The sequence below is a fragment of the Necator americanus genome, chromosome X (assembly GCF_031761385.1).
Source record: "Necator americanus strain Aroian chromosome X, whole genome shotgun sequence".
Taxonomy (NCBI): domain Eukaryota; kingdom Metazoa; phylum Nematoda; class Chromadorea; order Rhabditida; family Ancylostomatidae; genus Necator; species Necator americanus.
Genome location: NC_087376.1, coordinates 16,028,090 through 16,052,897, shown reverse-complemented (window position 1 = coordinate 16,052,897; position 24,808 = coordinate 16,028,090). Strand labels below are relative to the sequence as shown.

Below are 24,808 nucleotides of genomic sequence, written 5' to 3'. Positions count from 1 at the left end.
GCGTTCCGCCGGCGTTATTTTAGCACTGCAAGTCCCTTGGTGGATCTCGAGTACGCCGACGATATAGTAATATTCGCTTCTAGCGGCGTGAAGTTACAACATGTTGTTAACCTTATATCGAAATTAGCTGCAGCCTACGGACTGCGACCCCGCCCTGACTGATGGAAGCAGATGTGGATCTCGTTGCTATCCTCAACGGGAGTCAATGTGGACGGACAACCTAAGTCTACTTCTTCGCAATTCGTTCTACCGTCACGAGCGAATCGAAGACTTGGGCAGCGCCGTTGACGGTGATTAAAAAAGAGTTGTACTTGGCACTGGTGGTTCAGTATGCTCGACAACACGTGCAGCGTACGACTTTTATAGCCTCAAACTTGGGTAATTAAACCTGTATAAAACATTCAGACACACACAAGACGATAATGCGATAAACAATAACAAATGACTCAAATTGGACAGTAATAACCTTAAAAGGTGTGTAGAAATGTATCTAAAAACCTAAGCGCGTAAACAGGGGAACATAAAGTAACTATAACTAAGCGCGAAACAAAATATAATTGTACAAGGACCTAAGCGTGCGGAGGCAAGTCTATGCCTACAGTGTTACGGTACAAAATGAACGAAATGCTTAAGCGAGTAATGTCAGGATATAATACAACAACAGTTCAGCGCGTCACATTCACAGAACTAACTTAGGCGCGTGGTCCCTATGCGTACAAAAGACTAAACCTAAAGCGCAAAGCGAGTAAAAATGTATAGTTAAATGTACATGAAATGGTTATGCGCGACATTAACTACTAAGACAAGATATGAATAAAAAAAGGGTAAAACGCCGTTAGGTGAGATGGACGGAATGTCCCGGCTGCGTCTTCCGTCCTTATATGCTGGGGCTCCTGATGACGACCGTGGCACATGCAGGGGTTATATTTTGAGAATCTTCTGCTAGAAGCAAGATAACCCTGCAAGAGTCACTGATCTCTTGAACCGCACTGTCACTTCTTCGTCGTCAGCGTCTTGCAGAGAGGAATCGCGGTTCTTCCGCGATACTCCCGGGTCAGCAAGGATTCGGCTCCACCGTCTGTTTTCTTTGTCCTCCCACTTAGTTTAGCTCTTGTAGTTCCCTTTGGAGCTCTCGAATCTTATCCAATGCCATGCGTCTGCTCTCCAATGCCATGCGTCTGCTCTCCAATGCTTAATGTATGCGATTTCGAATATCCTCGCTGCGTTCCTGTAAGTCGCAAAGCGAAGAATGATGCCCTCTTGCTCGACAGTGGTAACAGGGCAGGTTGGCCTTCCGGCAGACGTGATGGCTAAATTCTATTTCAAGACAGCACCCACAGCGTCGCAGTGCGTCGAGAATGAGGCGTCTTTCCATTATGCTCCTGTGGGCAATACAAGAGTCAGAATAATGGTCACCGATCCTTCCACAGAAGACACAGCGTAGCGTTCGTTCATCGTCGCGTTGAATGGCTCCCCGTTCATAATTACGTGGCGCACACGACTGTTCTTGATCCAGCAAATTCACTATATCTTCCAAATCGAAGACTCCTTGTTCCGTCTGGTGTATCTCATTTTCAATCTGGCGTCTGCGTTGTGCTCTTTGTGCCGCAAGCCGCAGTGCTTCTTCATCCTCAGGTTCCTCTTCGTCTTCTTCTTCCATCGCGTCGAATCCTTCTCTAAATTGCTCGTTGTCCCTGATTATATTTCCTTCCTCTTCTTCCATTTGCTCACTTTCCTCATCACTGTCATCGTCTCCGACTAACCTTGGGATTTCATCCCTTTCCTCGTGCATCTCTTCGATGATGCCCTCGCCCTCGCAACTGTGCTCTTGCGAGGGATTTTGCGATGATGACTCAGTGCTAGCGGCGGATGTGATGTCATACGATTCTGTACGTGATAACTTCGCGATGGCGTCATCGATCGCGGCTTTGATTCCTTCTGCTAGATGGGCGCTTTCGGCGATCGCGATCTCTTGCTGAATCGTGAGCTTAAAGTTTTCCGGATTCACTGTTTCATGCGAATCCTGGTTAACATTTGCGAATCCTTTTTCGACCGTATCGTGAAGGTTTTTCAACGAAGCAAGGACCGAAGTCTGGAATCGTTGCGTTTCTCTTTTTTCTTCTTCCAGGAATTCCTGTCGCATTTCGAGGATGGATAAGCGAGTTTCTTCCAGAAGATCGATTTGGTCGGAAATAGTCAGCTCAAGCTTGCCTTGGTTTACAGTTGCAGGTTTGCCGACGTCATCATACTGCGGTCGATTAATCAACTCGTCCCATTGCCGTTTCGAAATAGCGTCGGTAGCTATGAGCAGTGCTATAACGGCATACAGCGTCCTAAGATCTGAACGTATTAGCGCGAATTCAACATGAAGCTTGTCTCTAATTGTCTCGACCAACTCCAGTTGCGTTAGACATTCCTGCCATCCTTTGTCAGAGGTGCGCACCGCCTTCAACCGATCACGGAGGTTGTTCATTGATCTTACCGTAATTTGGAGAGTGACCGATCCGTGAATTATTTTGTTATATACCACCACTGGTTTTGGTAGAGTAGGTATCGCGTTGCAAATGCGGCGAAGTCGGGCGAGTTCTTCGTAGCCATGCTCTAGAAAGGCAAGTGTTAATTTTGACTGTGACGTTTTTTTTTTCAAAAGTTTTTCATGCGGGTGCGTGGAGGACACTTTATGCCTTCGCGTGACTTTCCGAAGTATTCGTGTGGAGAGAAGTATGCTGTGACATGGGAGGCACATCATTGCGATAATGATGCGGAGGATCATTCTGAGTATGCGCATCCCCATTGTTTGGACACACAGATATATTAGGAAGAGGAGTACTGCTACCCCTAGCATTGTTATTATTAGCGTTTTATACCAATTGAAGATCACGTTAGCGATATGCGCGATGTCGGAACATTCTATTTCTTTATAGAACGAAGTGTTTCCTTCTGTTGCGTCTCTAATGGGTGCGTTGAAGTTCCCCACATATTTGAGTACTCCGGCTAGCATGAAGCGTTGCGGAAATTGTCCACAGTTGATGGTGCAGTTAATGATTTGCCTTGCGTAATCGAAATGGAAGCGTAAGGTCGACGACGGGGCATAATGTGCGCACGGTACAACAAAGGCGTCATTATTGCATATGATTTCTCCTAGCGTTTCTGTGCGTGATAGGCACCTGATCTTAGCTTGCGCTCCTTTTAGGCACCGATAGCATCCTTGTAGCACGCTGTTTTCGACTGAGCAGGATTCTTCGTTAACAATAATCGTGGTTTCGAAAGTTAATGTTTGTTTTGTCTTTACGACTAATTCAGCAGATACCATTTGAGATATTTTTGCCGTTATCGAAGTGTCCCTCTGCCTTCTATATTCGACTGCTGCGGTTTTTACCGGGAGCTTCAGTTCGACCCTGTTGAATTCCTTGTCGATATTTTTAGAGAGGCACTGACATGAAACGCGGTTCTCTGCAGGTGTGCATTCACAATCGTCATGCAACGTGCAGTTTGTTGCATTCGCTTGTGCCCATGAGTCACATAATATATCCGGTGTGAACGCATTTTTTCATATCGCTGTCTCTTCACCTGTGGAAATGAAGTGGTCATTGAGCGCGGGCGTGGAGGGTAAGGTTAATGATGTCATAGTGAGCTGCAGCGATGGTAGCTGTAATGGCACATTGGGCGTAAATGTAGAAACAAAACGTGTTTTGCCATGTCGGCTTTTGCGTTCTACCATCACCTCAATTTTCACCGATTCGGTCCAACGTATACAGCGGAAGATTTCATAGATGGTTTGGCTTTTGGGTGTGGCATATATGCGATAAAACAAACATCCGGAACATAAATAGAAGCAATCACAACCTGGTCCCTCACATGACTCTAGACAGGCTGTTCGACCCACAAATTGATTTCCGGTGCTCAGCTCTGGAATGATGCTATGTGGTTTGATATCAGCGCACTTACTTCCACTACAGGAGTCCATATGAGGACAGCGTTTGCTGTCCATCACTCTGAGTTTTGTGAAATGCGTAAAGAAAAGTGTTTCTTGATCACAGTGGAGGTAAAGCCCCTTCCAACGTATTTTTATATTTGCGACAAGCGTAGAGTTCCTTGTTAAGCGTAGGCAAGCTTCATGTTGGAAAGAGTTAAGTTTTAACAATTCAATTATCTCGAAACTACATTGTTCTTTCCCGTCAGTGTTCTTACACACTGTAGAATGTTGCTCGAGAATGTTGATCTGTTGGCAGGCGTTGATTCCTAATTGCTCTGGATACACTACTAGTGCCATGATGGCTAAGGCTTCTGTTATGCGTTCGCCTCTTGATCTAGCTCTCCTCGCATTTGTGCGCAATATGAAAGTGAGAAAAAATCGGAGTATTCGCACACATATTCGAATGATGATGACTATTCCTTGGAACATCAGCCGTATCGGTTTTCCGATGGTCATAGGGATATATAGGAGTAGGTAAACAATTCCAATCATCCCGTAAAGGAGTAGTACGAAAAGTAAGATGGCGGCTTTCGGCCAACACTCGGGGTTAAATAAAACAGTAGTGCAAAAGCTGCAATCAATATTTTCACAAAAGTTCAGGGCCGGACACACCGTTTCCATGACTGAAAGGCGTTCGTAGTTGTTCCATTTTATCGAAACTACGTGGTCATGTAGTGTTACTTCTGGCGGCAATTTCACCACATACGTTTCCGCAATCGGTGTATAGATTTTGCAAAGCGTGTCAGCGCACAGCTCGAAGGTAGTATTAGCGTAAGTATTTATGAGTGCTCCTTCTTCAGTACAGGTTACTTTCATGTCCCCTGCCGTGACACCCTTTGACGAACGAAAGAGTGAAAGAAGCATGAGGTAAAAGAGAAATTATTTCCGTGATGGAACGCATGCTTTTTTCGTTGAATTGGCGGTACCGACGTTATTGGTGTAGCTTACAGGTTGTCGGGGTCTCAAATTATAATGCCGGCTTTCTGCGTATGCGACATCTTCTTGAACTGCTGCTGTAGGGTCACCATTATCCAATGTTGCTGTGTCGTCATCGAGTTCTAGTGGTACAATGAGATTAATAGGGCGTTTGATTTTTCGCTCCGTAGATGTTACTAACTCTACTTCCCGAATTTGCCCATCTCTGCCAGCGTTGGTCTGCGAGCCAGCTTCCATTCATTTCGAGGCAATAGTGGATCGCAAAGGAGAACAACTGCGCCCACTTTTGGTATGAGATGATGATGTCGTTGCGAGGAAATGTATTTTCTATGCATCTCGCGTAGACTGGTAAGGTAATTTTGCTGCCAAACGTTCCAAAAATGTTCTGTGTATTGGCAGGAGGATTGGAGGGCCTGTGCTGCTTCTCGTTTTGTTGCTAGCGCCCTAGTCCTTTCTGGTGGTAGATAGTCTGTGTCGTCCTCAGAACTTGTCGCGTCATAAGGGAACGTCAAAATCAAATCGTGCTGGAGGAAATCGATTGGACGAATAGAGCTAAGGGTGTCCAACTCTGATCCTTGGTAGGTGAGAGGTCTTGAACTTAAACAAGCCTCTATTTCTGTCAGCACTGTTCTAAGATTGTCAATGGAGTGATGTGGTTTTCCTTTCAATGACTTATATAATGCGTGCTTTATCGATTTGATGAGGCGTTCGTAGAAGCCCCCTTGCCAAGGTGCGTATAGAGTAATATTTTTCCATTCAATCTCTAGCTGCGCAACCGTATTTCTGATTATGGAGTTAACCGGCGGCGTTGTTGCTCCAGTTGCTAATATTTCAGCGCTAAGGAGGAAAGTGGGAGCATTATCGCTCGTGATTGTTGTTGGCACCCCTCTACGCGCGATAAATCTACGCAAGGCATTCAAGAAGTCCTCGGTTGACATGCTGAGAACCAATTCTAAATGAATCATTCGCGTCACGGTACAGGTAAATATACACCCATATGTTTTTATCTGTTCGCTACCCTCTTTTGTAACTGGGAGATCGAAGAAGTCGAGACCAATGTGTTGGAACGGGTGACTGCGTATTACACGTCGATCCGGTAGATCATCTGTCGCAGGGTAGGCGTAGGGTAATCCGTTAAATCTGCGGCATTTGACACAGTTCTTCACAATGTGACGTACTTGTTGTCTTAGTTTGGGAATCCAATATTGCAGACGTACTGTTGCTATTGTATGTTCGACACCACGATGAAAGGTTCCATGCGCTTCTTTTATGATGAGATCCGCCAGTGCTGTCTTAGGGGTTATGAAAGCTGGGTTCTTTGCGTCGTTGTCTAGGGCCGAGTTTCCTACTCGTCCTTTTGAACGCCATATTCCTTCACTATCTTTAAAGAGTCGTAATGTATTCTCCATTGATTTGCGGTAATCTTGTTGGAGATGTATTGATTGATGGTTGCGGATTAATGCTCGTCTGGATGCGCTTACGGCGTTACCTCCAATGTTATCCAAAGAGTAAGGGATGTGCTTTAGTTCTGGCACCCGTTCAAGGGCCGTATTTTTGCGTTCTGTGGGTAATTTATCTACCAGTTTTCGCACAAAAATTAATACGCGAACGGTCACTTGCTTAGCTTTGTTGAATGAGCTAAATCGGTCCCAGTCTAGGATAGAGGTAACCAGCTCATATTCCTCTCGTGCTATCACAGCATGGACATTCCCTGCGTCCGGTAGTACTACTTGGGGGTCCCCTAGGTTAATGTGATAAGTTGGAGCGAGCCATGTAGTGATGAGGTCGCGTAAGAAGTTGGATCCGTTCCACCATAAATCTTGAGCTAGCTGTGACTTTGTTAAGCCTCTTGTTCCTGCGTCGGCTGGATTTTCTGTAGTTTGTACGGATTTGAATTGTACGGCCACACCAGCCTCATTCAGCGCTTTTACTATTTTCCGCATCTCTTTTAATCTGTTATTGACAAGAAGTCCCAGACCGGTGTCGTTTGTTGATGTCGATAGCCAAGCCAATGCGATTTGAGAGTCAGAAAAAATGTAGATGTCCCAAGGGCGTTTGATTAGTCGCGTTTCCATTGCTTGGAAGATAGAGAATGCAAGACGTGTCGCAAGAGTCAACGCGTTCATCTCCATCTTGGGTATTGTTGGCCTGGATTTTATCGACGGTAACTTGCATTTCGCCATGACTAGGGTTGATTGATTTACAGTGAAGATATAAGCGCATGTTGACATTGCTATGCCGCTAGCGTCTGCGAAGATGGCTAAGCTGCCACATTCTGGTTTAGTGAAGAATTGTCTCGAGAAAGATTGTTGAAATCCATGAGCGTTATTAGTTATTGTGTCCCATTCCTCCTTTATCTTCTTTGGAAGGACCGTATCCCAAGCGAACTTTTGCTTCCATAGGTCTTGCTGGAACCGTTTGGGTTGCGTAAGGAGTGGTACTAGCCATCCGAACGGATCGTATATCGACGCAATCTGTCTGGCCACTATGCGTTTTGTCAGATGATGAGTTGAAGGGAAATCGCATCGAATACTTATGATGTCTTTGTCGCTATCCCATGTGATTCCCAGGATCTTCTGTACTCTGCTAGTTACGTAGGCTTCTTTGGGATGCCTTCCGAGATGAAATGGTCCTTTGATAGTAATTCGCGTAGATTCATACCCATGTCGGCGAAAATCTTCCTAGAATCGGTTGATTTGCGTAGTGCTTCTTGTTTTGTTTCTGCGGCAAGGATGAGATTATCAACGTAAAAATTTTCCCGGATTTCTTTTTCCAATTCCTTGTCCTGAATTGCGTTGCGCAGGTGGTAATGAACCGTTGCTCCTAATAGAAATGGTGACACATTTAGTCCAAATGTGACGCTGGCAAAGCGATAAGTGAGAATGTTGTCCTCAGTAGGATCTTTCTTGTAGTCGCGTACCCAGAAGAATCGAGTCGCATCGCGGTCTAACTCATGTAGATGAACTTGAAGGAAGGCTTTCTCTACGTCAGACGTGATGACGTACTTTGGTACCCTGAAGCGTAGCAACATTGCGTAGAGTTCTGGTAGGATGAGCGTGCCTTGATAGAGTACATCGTTAAGCGAGGGACAGTCTTTGAGGTGTGAAGATGCATCGAAAACTATGCGTAATTTTGTGGTTTCCTTATGGGGTGTGATGACCGGCTGGTGAGGGATGTAATGAATTACATCTCCCTCCTCTTGTTCTTCAGGAATTTCTTCGATTATGCCGTTATCCAGTTGTGTCTTAAACGTGTCGTCGTAGTCTTCCAAAAGTTCTGCGTTGGATTTCAGCATTTTCAATACACTTTCAAGGCGTTTGAAGGCTATTGCTTTGTTCGTTGGGAGCGGCGGGTGATCTTGTTTGAAAGGTAAGCGCACGTAATATCCATCGTCGCGCTTCTCAATGGTGTCGTTGAAAAATTGCAGCACCTTGTCGTTGATTGCTGACTTTTCTGCGTCTTTTGTACCTGTGAATTCGCAGACTCCTGCCGAATCCATTGTCCAGTATCTGTCCCGACGTTGTAGGTCTTCCTCTTCATTAGTGAGCGTTTGGATCATCGTTACCATACTTGGTTGGGGATCCAATGTCGCCGTCATTTGCTGTCTCCCGGTCAGAAGGTATCCCAGTTTAGATGGGATGAGTAGAGTAAACCGGACGGAAGCGTGTACCTTGGCGAAGGAACTTCTAACAAGTTCCACAACTGATCGCAGCCTAGAAGTATTTGTGGTTTGGATTGTTTGCGTTTCGTTACTTTGGATAACTGTATCTTGTTGTTTGCGATGAAATCTAAGTCCTGCTGACTGAGATATGTGAGTTTTCCTTTCGCGGTTAATACCGCCGTTGCATGTAGGCGCACATTGTGCTTTTCTCCCATGTTATCCCAGAGATCCAAGAACGTTACTCCACACGTTGTTGGGACAGGTTCTCTGGTTCCGAATGTATACATATTGAATTCCTTTATTTCTGTGCATGTGAGTCCTAAATCCTCTGCTAATGCTTGGTTGATAAATGATTGATCTGCGCCTGTGTCAAAAAGGATTTCAACAAATTGCCACTCTTTACTATTGGCGTTCCAGACTCTTGCGTTTCTAGTTAGTAGCAGCACATTTTCGCTGTCCTGGTGTTGGAGAGGTGTCGAGGTGCTCTGAAGCACTGTGGGGTCCTCGTCCTCATGTGGTGTTTTTTCCTGGTCCTGGATCTCCGTATCCGTCGCACACATCTGGATAGGGTGTGCCTGTGTGATCCTGCCTGTGGTACATGTTCTTTTACCCTGGGTTCTCTGTTGTGCGTGGGTTGGCTTCTGCATTGTTGGCGCTGCGCTTGTTTTCATTGTTGACGTGTTCTGCGGGAGATTTCTGTGTTTTTCCAGCTCTATTCTCTGGGGGCACAAGACGTGATTGTGCTTTCTACCTTGGCATTTTCTGCACCCTTCCCTTGTGCAGTCGTTCACGAAATGTCCTTCGCGTCCGCAGTTGAGGCACATGTTGTTGTTCTGGAGGAAACTACGCCTTTCCTCTACTGTGGAATATCTGGTGCATAGTGCTGACTTGTGCATGGGAGATTGGCAGAACATGCATGGCGTGAGCTTGCGTACACCTTGTCTCATGTGGAAGTTAGCGCTTTCGGTCCGCGTGGTGACAGTTGCGTTCTTGGTTACCATGTCGTTAACGTGTTCTTCCATTGTAATGTTGGCGTCGAGTTCCGCTATTATCTCCTCCATCTTCCACTGACTCTCAACCATGTCTGGTGTTATTTGGCTCTCCAGAACTCTACGCTGTATTCTTAGAGCGAACTTTGCGAGCACTTTTTGGGCATTATATGACCCGTTCAAATCGATATTTAGTTTTCTTAGTTGTGTCACGATTGGGATTATTGTTTCTAATAATTTTCTCTGCGCTTGCGTAGTTGAGTTTTCTGCTCGTGCGCTTTCTAATCGCGACTGTAGGGCGCTTATTAATTATGCATCGTTGCCGTATTTCTTCTGCAGTAGGTTAACGGCAGGTTCATAGTTTTCTTCAGTAACCGGATAGCGCCTCACCATTTCGCGAGCTTCACCCTTGAGCGCATTTATTAAAAAGTTGAATTTTTGTAAGTTAGTCAGGGAGGGTTGGCTATGGACGTTTGCGTTAAAAAGCGTCCAAAAGTTAGCGTAGTCCCATATCTTTCCGGTGAATGTCGGTATTGGAATAGCGGGTAGTTTCGGTGCTGCTATGTCCAACTGTCCGCTATTTCGGGTGATGATGGGCTGATTACCCGTTTCTCTAACACTAATGCGTTTGGCCTCTAACTTAATAGCAAGCTTTTCTGCGCGATCAATGGCAAGGTGAGCCTTTTCTATACATTCAAGCGCTTGCGCTTCATGGTCTTCGCTGAGTGCATCACCCATTGCTTCAATGACGTTAACGAAGGCATCAAGTTGGTCGGCCACTAGTTTACTTGTTGCTTTGAGTTCCAGCATAGCTGTGTGGATGTGTTCCAAAAATTCTCTAGAGTTCGGTGAGATATCATCGTGCGACGCGTCCCCTTCGTACTGCGCGATTATTTCGTTCGAATTATTACAATATCGTGTGAGGAGTGCTTTCTTAGTTCTCAAAGTGATGGGACCAGACATGGCGTACTTAGGTATTAGCAACTGACGATTTGAGTCAGCGTAATCGAGGCGTGAATCGAAGTGCGTTCCGTGTTAGGTAAAGCGTAATGAAGGAAAGTCGTACCTCTTAAGGTTTTGACCTATGCACCATAAAAAAGAGTTGTACTTGGCACTGGTGGTTCAGTATGCTCGACAACACGTGCAGCGTACGACTTTTATAGCATCAAACTTGGGTAATTAAACCTGTATAAAACATTCAGACACACACAAGACGATAATGCGATAAACAATAACAAATGACTCAAATTGGACAGTAATAACCTTAAAAGGTGTGTAGAAATGTATCTAAAAACCTAAGCGCGTAAACAGGGGAACATAAAGTAACTATAACTAAGCGCGAAACAAAATATAATTGTACAAGGACCTAAGCGTGCGGAGGCAAGTCTATGCCTACAGTGTTACGGTACAAAATGAACGAAATGCTTAAGCGAGTAATGTCAGGATATAATACAACAACAGTTCAGCGCGTCACATTCACAGAACTAACTTAGGCGCGTGGTCCCTATGCGTACAAAAGACTAAACCTAAAGCGCAAAGCGAGTAAAAATGTATAGTTAAATGTACATGAAATGATTATGCGCGACATTAACTACTAAGACAAGATATGAATAAAAAAAGGGTAAAACGCCGTTAGGTGAGATGGACGGAATGTCCCGGCTGCGTCTTCCGTCCTTATATGCTGGGGCTCCTGATGACGACCGTGGCACATGCAGGGGTTATATTTTGAGAATCTTCTGCTAGAAGCAAGATAACCCTGCAAGAGTCACTGATCTCTTTAACCGCGCTGTCACTTCTTCGTCGTCAGCGTCTTGCAGAGAGGAATCGCGGTTCTTCCGCGATAGTGACGGAGAAGCTTGACTGCATGTAGAGAAAGTTGTTTAGTTGTTTGCCATAGCGAAGGAGTTTACACAAAATTGGATATGGTGTACCGGCACGTGGAAAACATTGCCCGACATTTTGAAGTAGTCACGGAAAACCGTCTTCGCTTCTTTGGTCACACTATGAAGAGACCGTCTGTTCGTCTTGTCCATGTTGTCCTGAGGGTGTTTCCCGACCCTAACTGGAAAAGGCTCCTTGCCGTAAAGGAATCTTCTTGACGGAGGTGATGAAGGAAGATCTGAGGACACTTGGCGTTGACACGCAGATCACTTGAGACGTAAAATTTCGCCCATTATGGAATAACGAAAGTGGATAGTTATTAATCGAGCATCAAGTGAAGATCGAGCGGGGCTCGGAAATGTCTAAGGACGGTCGGATACCTGCGAAGATGCGGATAGCTAACTGCGTAAGGCTACATCTCCACGCCGTTTAAGGAAAGGTAGGGTAATATTCTCGACACAGTAAAATTTATTTTACACTGTTCCTTGATAAACAGTGTGTGTTTCCCCATAGAATAACTTCTTCATCTTGAAGTAGAGCTAAAAGTTTCTAACCCTTATACACTTTTGGATCTTTGAAGAGCAACATACAGTTGGCCACGTAGGTCTTCTCTACTCAATATGTTTGAAGTTAGAATATAGCTTAAATATTTCGTTCCGGTGAAGAAATTGGGTGTTTCGTTAACCGTCGTACTTGAAAACTGCATGCACCAGAAAACCTACTGAATGGCAGACCAATAAAGGATTAGTACTGATGGGCGGGTGGATACGAAAATGAGATCTTTGTTGACTTTCCTGTAAGATAGTTGAAAATTCGGTGAACCATTAGTAACCATTCGGTGAACCAACCATTAATTTACGTGGAGATCAGATTGGAAAGTGCCTGAAACAAAATATAACTAATGATAATTTCGACCAACTCTGATGGTATACTGAAGAGTCACGCAAACCATGAAACTTCGAGGTTATAAGATTTGTTTGTGGGCACAATGGTGTCATTGTTGCAACGCAGCCAAGCACCACTTACCTGGTCGATTCCTTGTCGGTCAGTTCAAAAGACAGAACAATCACTGCCTCGCTTTCTGTTGCGCAACATCCACTTTCGGAACAATTGAATGGCGCGTTTTTACCCATTGAAACAAAGTTGTTTATAAATTACTATGATTCCGCGGATGATAATATTGGGAATGCTCCCAAATATTCTCTTTTTTTAACATTTCTCCAGATTTCTTTTATGCTATTAATCCTCGTATCTAAGGTGGTATCATTTGAATAACTGCAAAGCAATATTGCGCTGATGAATTGAATTAACATCTTTTTTAGAGTGTCTCTAACGCGAACACGGTTGGAACAGTTTCCTGTGACGATTTGTGAGAGTTTTTGGTATCCGCGTTGATCTACTTTGAAGTTTAATCCCCACAAAGTCATACTTCCAAAGAAGTGTAGCCAGGGTGAAAAAGCATAAATTCACAAGAGAACAAAGCATTTCTAGCATTCAAATCTATCAGTTGCAAAACTTCCCACTTCCAACTTAAGCTCTTAAGCTTCTTGTGAATTGTGTTTTTTTCAAAAGAAATGGAGGGCCACATCGAAGAATCAGTGTTTTTGTCGAGAACCATAGTTCTCCGCTCTTTGTGGTTCCATTTGAATGTTAAAAACACATGTCATTGTGTTTGGAGCAGACACTAAGCAAAAAGTGTAGAGTACGAAGGTAGTTTTTAAGCGCTGATGGAGATTACATACTCTACTTGCGTTTTTACTATTCTTCCGGTACTCATTGGCCTTCGTTTAATGAACTCTACGACGCGCCCCCATTTTGTATGACACCCATCCTATTCACTTCACTCATGCACAGCGTAATTGCGCTCAGTGGCCATGGAGTAATCGTCACCAACAGGATGCCGGTTTCCATTTCCTATGTGTCTTAAAAGACCAGTGAAGATGTTGGAAAGAAGATCCTCATACGCTGGTCTAAATCTGTGAGCTTTATGCTTAATCCAAGTTAATTACGACTAGCCTGAGTATGAGTAGACCACAGAACACTGTTTTTACCCTCAAGGTAGCTGGACTTTCTTACTATTACTTTGCACTTTCGGTTAAGTGTAAACAATAACATTGGACAGACCTTGTGGTCACTTTCGATTGTCTATATTAATCTATCTTCCGTATATCTTGGTTAAGATGAACATCGTTAAGTGCAGTTGAAAACAATTTGCAACAAATTTGTTACGACTAAAAAATGATTTCACAGCAATGACTACTTAAACCTATATTTGAGTTACATTGCAGTTAAATGGGATAGAGGTGAAATCTGAAATGTACAAAAGAGAGCAGCAGTGTTCTATGATAGATTGCATTAAATGTTTTGCAAACACCTTCGTATTGTGATATGCGAGTATTTGACTGTAGCAAGCGAGAAGGAATAAGAACTGCATCAGACAAAGGTCTGTACAGTTAATCTACAGTGCCCATCCTCCTTTTACTGTTTATCTCTTATTTTATTCGGATTGCAAGTTTATGCTGCCATTAAATGACTTATCTTCATCATGCACATTCAGTCGGGGTTCCTTTGCCGCTTGTGAAGAGACTATAATTGTTATAAAAAATATAAATAAACAACAACGAGCTATGAAAAGTTATGTGAGTTGCTTGCAAGATGTTGCAGGCAAATCAATCAGGATACAACATAATTCTGGCACCCGTGTTGCAGAAAGAAATAAACTAGCTTAGACGTCGACTGACATCGGTAACTCCACTTTCCAACGAGAGATTTTTTCCTTCGTGTACGACAAGTTGGATACAATGAAAATACATTAGGCGTTGCCTGTAATGCCAAGGTAGTCATTTAAGTCTGATGGTTAATAGCCCAGAAAATGAATAGGGACAGTTTTACTGTTACGTTGCAGAACTGACTATTTATTCTACCTGTTTAAAGTGGAGACTAATAGGAATCACACAGAATGTATCCAAAATTGCGCTATTATTGCTGATTAGTGGGAGTGTTTGTTGCGTTTCATCCATGCTCCCTTTCGCTTGCGATGGGCGGGATCCCGCGGTCCCGCCCCTATAGGTCGCCGAGCCAATCATCGCATTCGCAGCCGGTTAGTCGCTATCGACCTCTATTACTCTACGGTAGCAATGAGTATGCTAGATCCACGTCAGTTCCTGATGCCCACGTTTTGTCTTGATTCTGCTACCACTTCACTTCTTAGTCAGCAGCCCTCTCAAAGTTCCGGCGGTGGAAAACTAACACACTCGTTTCGAATCTCTGACTTGTTGGAATCTTCTGATGGTAAGACAGAGCAGGGAAGTGATAAAGGTGTGTATTTGCTACTTGCAAGAGGTAGTATGTGTTCGCTCTTTTTACTCTTTAAAGCAGACTTTGCCATCTGTCACTTTCGGAAACCATTCACCCATGTAACGTACAATACAAGCGGGGCAATTTGCAAGAATTCAGGTGGAAAATTATAGTGTTTACCGGTTAAACGCCACAGTTCTTCTGTTAGCCATGCAATGTTTTGCTGCTTTTATATGATGTGAGATTACATTATGTTTGATTGGCCTGAGTATAGGAATAAGCCAAAAATTAAGCAACACAGTTGTCTCATGATGCCACTTTAGAGAGGAACCTTCCTCAAACCGCGTTTTTCAGAGCACTCCACAACATCACGACCCGAAACGCCTGAATCTGGCTGCTCTCAAGTTCGGAGTAGCCCAAACGATGCAAGTCCTCTTGGATCAAAGAAAGCGCGAAAAGCGAGAACCATATTCACTGACAAGCAACTACAGGAACTTGAATCTACTTTTGAAAAGCAAAAATATTTAAGTGTCCAAGACCGCATGGACCTAGCACATCGCATGGGACTTACTGACACGCAAGTGAAAACATGGTACCAGAACCGAAGGTTCGTCTAAAACGTTATCTAATTCGTCTTCACTTCCACTCTCAGCGTTACAGTAGTTCCATTTGGGGATGTTTATCCTTGATTTGTACTTGCTTCACTGTACTCGTTTATGAGGCTTTGCTTACGTGTTAATTAAGAATGCAGCCTTCAACTTGTTCGAATGTGGTCTATATTATCTCGTGTAATATTCTCAAAAGACATCAAAACGCATTCTGCGTTCGTGGCGCTCTAATACAGATGATTAAATTAGCGAGCCGTGTTCTATTATTCCTGCGCCTTTTATTAGCACAAAGTATCGCGTGTTGTTTTAGGTGATCCGCCACCATCTGGCGGCCACAGTACGAGACGTTGCATTTAGTTCTCTTTCAATCTGCCTGAATAACTATGCTTTAAATGCGTTTCAACAATTGCCCCTGTCCACTCAACTGCTATAAAACCTACGGGTCACGAGAAACGAACCAATCCCATAATCTTCCATAAATGAATAAATAAATATATGAATATATAAATATATATATATATATATATAAGGAGCATACGCCACTATTTCCCCGAAAACATCAACCTGGCAACAATTGCTTTCAGAACAAAATGGAAAAGGCAAGCTACAACAGGTATGGAACTGCTCAATGAAGCTGGAAACTTGGCAGCTGTTCAAAATTTACTACGCTCCAATCCTTACTGGGCTGGCTATGTTGGTCAACTTGGTGGTCTTCCTGCACCGCTGCCTCTTGTAATGAGCTTACCTTTGTCTGCCGCAATATCCTCCGTTCCACACTCTCTTTCGTTTATGTTTCCTTCCACAACTCAAGTTGTTGCCTCGAAAGAGTCCACATCCATTGATGTTGAAGACACAAACACTAACTAGTACAGCTCGTGTCATTCTTTTTATGATCTCTTATGTGATGTGTAAAAAAAATAGTTGGATAAATGTGTTACGATGAAGACACTAGACAAAGAACATATGTTGCTGGATTCTTTCGACCGTATCACACGGTAATTATGTTAATTACTACCCGAAATAATGAAGTAGCATAAACCGCATTTGCTGTATAGTGGAGATCAATCCTCCAGTACGTTAGTGCAAGGTGGTTTTTTCACACCCTTCTTAACTGAAGAATTTCTAGCACTCTAGTGCTTTATATTTTTGCAAGGAATGTTAACAGCCATCATTCTGAAGTGTTGTAACAGAGACAAGAACTACCTTTTACATCAATTTTTCCTCGTGTTTCTGTCCTATCAATTACAGCCCTTCTACATGAGGTGGAATCGACACCGGTAGCCACGCTAGTAAATGCGCAACGCCGTTTATTTCGTCGTAATTGGCTTATTGCATAACCCCAAATAATGATAATTGGATAATTAATTCCACTGAATAACGATTGCTGGCATATGAGAAAGCGTGCAGAAAGAAGCAAATTTGAATTAGGTGAGTCTTCTAGGGTTTAGTTAATGTTGGAAGAATTCTTCTGTTGTATCCGAGTAAAGTTGGTAAACCACTTACGTGCCGTCTGTGCGTCTATTACTTACGACCAAAATGTTTCTTTGAAATAACGCTAGGCGCGGTGTAATAAATCTTAGTGGTGCAGTGAGAGTCAATCTCTGCCAACTGAGCTCATTGTGGTCAAAAGGCGTTATTGGATTTGCGGGCAGCTGATGTTTTGCGGAAACCAGCAATTTGAGGAGGCTGTGGGGTAATCACTGCATCCTAGTTGTGTATTTGACCCCTGTGGCCCTGTAAGTGATAAACGCATGCATCTGGAAATCCTCTTTTATTACTGACCTAGTCGAATCCCCGTAACCAACGAAGTTTGAAATTTTCAATCTATCTTAGTTGTTGGTGAAAAACGATCAGTGCTCTTGAAGTGCAGCTATAATATTGCCGATCATTTGTTGTCGAATAATCCCAACTATTAAGACGCTGTCATACACAACGGTAATCGCTCTTCTTTCCTGTAACCTTGCGTCTACACAATCGGTGTTGTGAAGAGACGCGAGGAAATTAGAGTTATAATTGCTTCAGTAAAGGACACAACTACATCGAGTCGGTACTAAATTGACCCTTCCCCTATCTCAAGTCCTTTTCCATTACCCAAGAGAACTGACTACGTTAAATCAAAAGACAGGACCTGCCGCCTTCGACATATTTGCGTGAGATTTCCAACTGTATTGGTGCTTTTGAGTACTGAAAAAATGGCACAGACTCGCCCAGCAACTATTATCCATGTACTTGATCCTAAAAGAACGGACATTTACTAAGCTTGCTACTTACTTTTTTGAGGTAGATACACGAGGCAGGTGTTTTCGGAACTCTGCTCATGCTATTACATTACAGTTACAGCAATTACATTATTACATCTTTAATATAGGATCTTTGTCTTCTCCACCGACGTCTGACTCCTTAATCAGTACTATTGGCAATCAATATTAGATAGATACTAACAGTGATCACTAGATAGCTGCCGATCTGTTTGGTTTAGTTGCAGCTTCGTCTTGCCTTCAAATGACTTTCACGATCATTGGGGTCCAAACATCTTTTGCATGATCGTGTCGGTTAAATGTGCAGTGTGCTGTATGCTGCAAGAGAAGTCTTAATTTCTAGTTCTTGAATACGTAGTGAGTGTTCCGAAGTTGAGAATGCCTAGTGTTAAGTCACCTCTCATTCACTTGACTTCACGCTTTCACTGCACGCACACAGCTTGTTCTTCTACTCCAGCAAGCAGCAATAATCAGGCACCCTTTGTCATCTTCCGAGCTATAGCCCTACAATGCATCCATGTACCATAAACTATCAATTATGGTGCACTTTAACCTCGTGTTCGGCGAATAAATAAATAATTACCTGTGCAAATTCTTACTGACCTTAGCCGGAAGATTTCCAAAAATTGATGTTTTTTGTATTTTTTAAGGTCTAGTTAGTGAACATACAAAAAAGGTGCTAATAGAGTGTGGATGCCTGCTGCGTTAATGAACCAATTCCAATCCCCATCACACTAAATAGATACGAAAATAGTGTTAGTTTTGAGTTTGCATTACATTTTTTTATTTGCATTTTATACTCCATATCGATTCTGAGATTGCGTCGAATACGGTATTGCGCGAAGGTGAATCGTTCTATAATTGCTACTCATCATCTCACATAACAACACTGTGCCCTTACGATGCACACAATTCAGTTATAATTCTCTTCGATAGCGATTAAACACCGACATCAATACTGATTCAAATAGCAAAGTGGATTTAGAAGAATTTTTCGCCGAAACAATTGTCTTCAAAAACTTGCTTATCCTTTTGAGCGATTGGTCACAACAAAAATCCATTACGGTACTCCGAAGTCGCGAAGTTTTTGAGGTAAGGATCTTAAATGGACGCTGCGCAGACGTAGACTAGATTACTTCAATAAGATTGTCCCTCAACAATGGGTTTTTGGCCGGATTTAGATAAATTCGAGGCACGCTAATGGAGTAGAATTAACACAAAGTGGCGTGTTTAGGCTCCATCTTTTCAGCGGTGACAGAGGCTCGAGTGTAGTTGTTTAGTGCTACGTCTGAAGAGGGATGAGGCAACCAGCTTCCAAAGTGCCTTCTCAATGTGAACCTTTGTTAAAGTTTTATAAGTGGGATAATCGAGTTTCTCAGCAAAGCAGTTATGCTTATGAGCTTGGAATGATCCTGTGAGATACTTATTTTAAAAGTATTACTGCTCAGCTAGACATCTCCCTAACAGACTTATTTCATAGTTTTTTTTTTGAAAACATCTAAATCTGATGAAATGGTGAGTCCTAGATCATTTGACGCAATAAAACTTCCAGTACTCGCCGCAGCTAACTCAGGAGATCTTTTCTTTTTCTCTCTCTCTTCTTTTCACAACCTTGGACTTTCCTCTAGACTGAAAAGAAATTCCTGTGTGTAGCGGTGCAGTGACAAAAATACAATTCAAATAGAAAATTGTGATCAAAGCATACCTTTATCTCCATTGACTTGTATCATGTTTTCACAAAGCGTGAGAGGAATGCAACAGACATTTATTATGAGTCAAAGCGGGACAAAATCTGCTTTAGGTATAGGTATGTAGTGTTTTTCTTCCCTAGCAAACTTCCATGATCTGGATTAGGAGAACATTTCGGATTTTGGTGATTATTTAATGGAAAACAACATAGATCAGAACATCGTTTTTAAGCAGGAGACACACAGACACTAACTCAAAAGAAATTGATTATAAGGTTGAGTGACGCTCTTATATGGTCAAGTCACTCATGGTGCCGTTAAAGAAATTCCTGCTTTCAGAAAGGCCTGTTCAAGTATTTCACCGGTGATTCGTAGGTTTTTTTTCAGATCTTTGCCAATCAAGGGAAAATCTGCGTTCACAACATCTCAAACGTATGAAATCCTCCTTTTTGGTTGTAAAAGTACAGACGGACCGTTTTGCCGTGATATTATGACCGCTTAAATTGTCCACCAAAATTTTTTGTGAGAAATTAAAGAAGAAATTGGCAAACTAACAGGAACCTGACAGTATTTCCTTTTCGAACTAAGGAGAAAATAGAATTTTAGGTGATACAGGTGTTATTCCACAATGATTTTCTAAGTCATGGATGAGGGATTGAAATGGTGCATCACTCCACTTTATCAAAGCAGATTTAGATCCTTAAACACGTTGTTAAGTTGTTTTTATTCTGCTGACAAGAATATCAGCACAGAATATATCATTTCAAAAGAGTTATGTTTGGTGGCAGTTTAGGTTACACTGTGACCTTGCTTTCAATAGGTATCATTGCGTACAATGCACACGTCTCCATTACCAGCCTACTTAATTACCGAGGTTATTCTACAAATTACACATCAGCGACGTCTCCTAGCCAAACGGAAGTGTGTCCATAGGGATGTATTTTGTGTCTTAAGACAGCATACTTTGTGTTTCAACAGAAACTGTTGGATTGGAGCAAATTATCTTTGTTTGTGCGAATTGCAGCAAGTTTGTGGTTTGGTAGGTGGTAATTTTGTCAGCCTGTTGACGCGATAACTACCATTATATTAGGTTGGCGAATAAGTCAAGAGCTTTTTTCTCAATATGAGAAATGCACGTAGAAATAAAGGGCATTTTCAAAATGTTCTATGTCTTTCGATAGAGAAGTTTTTGCTCTACAAGACAGTGATATCCTGAAACTGAATATTTTATCTTTAGAAGACTAGATTCCGTGCCAAGTGGGCAAAACGAAGCACGTTCGCCACCTTCTTTTTCTTGCATTTAATTGCGACGATAAAGTCGTTGAACTTGAGGTTGATGCTAAACTAAATGCGGAAAGCAGAGTGTCGAAAAAACTATTCTTGATTTACTTGGCATTTCGCTTCAGTGATCTGAAGAAACTGCGAATCAATAAATTCAAAGCATTATAATGCTACTTTTTACAGTGTGCAAAATTCTCATTGGAATGATGTGTAATATTTTGAAGATGCTTTATACTTTTATCTATATTTTCTATTTTGAAAAAGAAACGTTCACGTAAAACCGCTAATTCTTCGAAAGAATACCAAAAAGATCTGCGGATCGTGCTTTCTTTTTCCGCCGTCTTTTTTCACAATTCACAACATACCTCAATTTGATCCTTATTATAACATCTAAACATCAATAAATTGATGTGCTCGAACTTTATCGATTAACTATAATTAGAACTCTTAAAACCTACCACTAAAATTAAAAAAAAACTACTTGTGACTATGCATTACCAAGGCTGAGACTGTGATAACTGTGTCCAAAGGATACAATTTCTGACGAGAATATTGTCTGGAAAGTAAAATGATATGTACATGCTCATATATTCGTAATGTACGTACTACATCGAAAAATCTCTGACAGCTGTAGTTTATATGAATACAAAAATACAAACCATATCACTCTTCTCCACAGTCACTCTATTCTTTTCAAATGCAATAATCAATGCGGTAACAGCAATAGCTCGGCGTAAGCCTTAAGGTGGCTTGTGAGCCGGCGGGCGTAGACGATAGTAATCTCGATGAGAATTTGAATCGTATAAAAATTCCAAAAATCGAAATCATTTAATAGGTCTCTTCCTCCCAAAAGGTATATCCATCTGATATTTGAAAAAAAAATCTTCGATAGATCGCAAAAATGCATTCTTTGTAAAATTACGCAAAGCTCTCATCTTTACAGGTTCAAAGCTCTCATCTTTACAGGTTCAAAGCTGACCGCGACCGACATATATTTGGGAAAAATCAAAAACAAAGAATGGAATGAATAGAATGGGAACCGTTTTCCAAAGTGATTCCTCGAAAGGACACAGACCTTTTTTCAACGATTTACGAACCTCCAAAATCACAGTAACATAGTAATGTAAGCGCCGAAGTTGCAATTTTAACTGCAAAAAACAGAAGATCTTGTTGAGCTAGAAAACTAAGAGAAGAAAGAGCGTCTCATAAGAAGTATAAATATATCGTGTTATAAAAAAACGAAAGAGACGCACATCCGCGTCTACTTTGTCTATTGTCGAAGAATTAGCGATTTTGCTCTATTCTTCAACTAAATAATTTAACCATCAGTTTGTCGCAGGTGTTACAGCAGCACACTAGCTTCTTCGTTGAATTCAGTCACAGATAAAATTAAAAAATACGACATCTTTCGGAAAAGTGATGATATACGTATACTAGTAACGATAACAGAGGAAAAAGTGGAGGAAAACCTTAAATCTCTGATATCGAATGCTCGACCCGAGGAATGAAATGCAAAATTGAAAGATAAAATAGAAGAGCTGATTAAAATGCGACCAACTACTACAAATTTTGACCTTCTGTGCTGGTCCAAGCGTTAATTTCTGAAGATATAAGGAAGTCAGCCTCGTTGCAAAAATTCAATCGCTAAAAGAAAATTAATTTATACGGGCAATAGGACACTGTGGAGTCCCCTTTCAATGCCTGAAAATCATCGCAAAAAGACTGCGAAATGTGCTCCTTATTTGTCTGCATTAGCTGTTTTCTCGTTTATCTTCGTTTTGCGCAAGCTGTCACTAGTAACGTCTCTGTTTGTACCTGCAAAACGTGTTCAGTAGATTCTATTCACTACAGGAATACTAAGAGGATCTCATTTTTCTTTGAAGGTGTCAAGAAAAAAGGTAACTGATTGGTGGCCTTCCTGGTGCGCATTTTAAATTTCATGAAAGCCGGCTATTCATTAACAATTGTCGTTAAAGTACATCGTCAGGTCTGCCCATCAATCACTATTTACTTTGGCAAATACGATAGCCCTCTTGTTCTTCGATTATTGGTGTATGTTATGCGTATTCCGAATCAACTCCTTCAATTGCGTAAGACGAGATCCCCCCTCCCGCTCCCCCAAGAGGAATATCCAAAGGATTATTCATCGATGGAGCATTCAAAGAGGCTGAACGCACTTCTTCTGCTTCTAAAGCGTTCACGTTTTTGAAGATCAATTTGAAACAGAAAGGAACGATGGTGTAAAGAACGTAAACGAGGAGCAGGACTTACTTTCCTTCCTGCAGTACATCCTCGACGTTTTCTTCCTCCTCAGTTCCTGAATGAGGTCAGTTATCTTATTGGTTACGACTTAACTATTCATAGCTGTGGCATTCGAACATATTCGTTCCTTTAAAGTGTGAATGTGACACCATGGATCTATTAATATTTCGGGTGTTGCTTTTTATAAAATCCATTTTCAGATTCCTTTTCAACTTTCAAGTAAAATAATTATGTACATGTCGTGAGAGTCGTGCTGTATTCACTTTAACACTGCGATACTTGTTATATGAGAGTAATGTGAAACTGTGAAACGAATCCTACTAGTTTTCTAAAAGGTCTAGCTAAGCTTCTTTATGACTGCTTAATCCCCCATTCCCCTCAATTCATTAATGATTGTTCGATTTGGATTTTAGGAAGCGGCCATCTTGGAATTGTGATTGGTGGAATCTCTGCGAGCGTAACAAATGCTTCCTAATTTCACCAAACACTGCTGCTCTTTTCTTCACGAAGATTACTTCTATCGCTTCTTTACAAAGTTTTCCGTAATTATTCGTTAAGCCATGGCTGCGTCACGCAGATGGGAGAGCATTTAGAATAAATGATTCGTATATGATAAATGAGAGCATTTCTATAGATGGTTTTATTTGTTGTAATAATTTTAGAAAACTCTACACTCTTTCGTTCTTTCATAAATCTGGGGTCTCTGAAAATATCGGTGCAAAATAGTACTTTGCAGCTTTCAGGTGTACATAGAACCACGTTATATACCGCATTTCATGTCAATCGCTATACAAAAGAAAGGAAAAGGTTTTACTTATGGTCGGGTCAAAACGACATGAAATACGGCGCAGTTACATACGCCGCTGCGCTCGAAATGACTTGGTGGAGGTGCGCTTGGAATCGAGCAGCGAGGAATGGTGCTAGTCAGAGTCCTTCCTCGACCCCAACCCTTATACTCCACCGCACCGTCTAATCTACATTTTGCTTTTATTCTTTACATTCCTTCATGCTGTTAGCACCTCAGTATGAGAAAGAGGAGAAGTAGCGAAGAATCAAAGCTGGGATCGTTGGTCTAATAACGGAAATTTCTGGAGGAAATGAGCAAACCACAACAAGCAAGCCCCTTCAGCAAGAGTAGTAACAGCGTTGTTTCACGGGTGCCAGAACTACTAAACTTTGTACTCTTAAATGTGGCAAAAACAACTATTCATGAAGTGAAATCTCCTCCATGCTTCTTAGACACTGAGATGATTTCACCTTTGGTCAGGCTCTCCCATTCTTTTTTTTCGCAAAGTTTGCTATGTTCTGTAGGGCAAAATTTTGATGTGTATTAAATGATTGGATATAGAAAAAGACGGTTTTATGAGAGCGGGTATAGAATAAAAAAACACACTTAAGGGCAATGTGTCAAGAAATTAGCGTAGTGTGGAACCCACATGGAAAGCTTAGAGTTCGGGGTATAGACTGCGAAATGAGCGTAGCTCGCTCAGTTTCCCCTCATCGTCCGATGAAAAAACGCGTTGAAATGGCGTGTGTTCCTACAGGGACATATAGGGAATATAGGGAAAATTGAGCGGGGCCACACTCTCAATCTACATGTTTTGCATCAGATTTCCACACTATGTCAGTTTCGTGATACGCTTACGCGAAACTGGAACAATACGAGTTAAGATAAAATGTTAACCGCACTCATGTTTTATTAGGTTTGCTTTTGTTATTTTTCTACTTTCAGGCGATAAGGATTTTGACAGAGAGTGGAGATGTAGATCCAAGAACTCTCAGTACTACTTTATACCCTTGTTCTTTTAAGAAGTTCCGCTAGTCTGGAGAACTGGTGCCTACGGTTTGTGACGAAACGAACAAGTAGTGAACTTTCTAAAATTATTATGACGATTAGGACCATCCACAAAAACTTGTAATTTCAAGAGCCCTCCCATTTACATGCAGCAAACAGTATAAACTCACGAACAG

General features: G+C 42.0%; 5 protein-coding genes across 8 annotated transcripts; 2 read left to right on the top strand and 3 right to left on the bottom strand.

Moving 5' to 3' along the window:
• Window positions 1-1,099: 1,099 nt before the first annotated feature.
• RB195_023461 (uncharacterized protein) lies at window positions 1,100-8,510 on the bottom strand (the record flags this gene model as incomplete). 4 transcript variants are annotated; one of them, XM_064210906.1, is made up of 5 exons in its annotated part: window positions 1,100-1,191; window positions 1,339-2,601; window positions 4,903-5,131; window positions 5,197-7,593; window positions 7,728-8,510. In XM_064210906.1, the coding sequence occupies 5 exons, from the start codon at window positions 8,508-8,510 to the stop codon at window positions 1,100-1,102; spliced, it is 4,764 nt and encodes a 1,587-aa protein (XP_064066785.1). The 4 variants fall into 4 exon arrangements, with proteins under 4 accessions (XP_064066785.1, XP_013292059.2, XP_064066787.1 ...); XM_013436605.2 differs by lacking the exons at window positions 1,100-1,191; window positions 4,903-5,131; window positions 5,197-7,593; window positions 7,728-8,510 and having other exon boundaries at window positions 1,193-2,473; XM_064210905.1 differs by lacking the exons at window positions 1,100-1,191; window positions 1,339-2,601; window positions 7,728-8,510 and having other exon boundaries at window positions 5,095-7,143.
• A 14-nt stretch (window positions 8,511-8,524) lies between these two features.
• Window positions 8,525-9,655, bottom strand: RB195_023460 (uncharacterized protein; the record flags this gene model as incomplete). Its single annotated transcript, XM_064210903.1, has 1 exon — window positions 8,525-9,655. The coding sequence occupies one exon, from the start codon at window positions 9,653-9,655 to the stop codon at window positions 8,525-8,527; it is 1,131 nt and encodes a 376-aa protein (XP_064066784.1).
• A 216-nt stretch (window positions 9,656-9,871) lies between these two features.
• RB195_023459 (uncharacterized protein) lies at window positions 9,872-10,525 on the bottom strand (the record flags this gene model as incomplete). The annotated part of the gene is made up of 1 exon (XM_064210902.1): window positions 9,872-10,525. The coding sequence occupies one exon, from the start codon at window positions 10,523-10,525 to the stop codon at window positions 9,872-9,874; it is 654 nt and encodes a 217-aa protein (XP_064066783.1).
• Window positions 10,526-14,580: 4,055 nt separating this feature from the next.
• On the top strand, window positions 14,581-16,215 carry RB195_023458 (uncharacterized protein; the record flags this gene model as incomplete). Its single annotated transcript, XM_013436602.2, has 3 exons — window positions 14,581-14,761; window positions 15,095-15,347; window positions 15,933-16,215. 3 exons carry the CDS (start codon window positions 14,581-14,583, stop codon window positions 16,213-16,215), a joined length of 717 nt encoding a protein of 238 aa, XP_013292056.1.
• RB195_023457 (uncharacterized protein) lies at window positions 15,964-16,215 on the top strand (the record flags this gene model as incomplete). The annotated part of the gene is made up of 1 exon (XM_064210901.1): window positions 15,964-16,215. The coding sequence occupies one exon, from the start codon at window positions 15,964-15,966 to the stop codon at window positions 16,213-16,215; it is 252 nt and encodes an 83-aa protein (XP_064066782.1).
• Window positions 16,216-24,808: the final 8,593 nt, after the last annotated feature.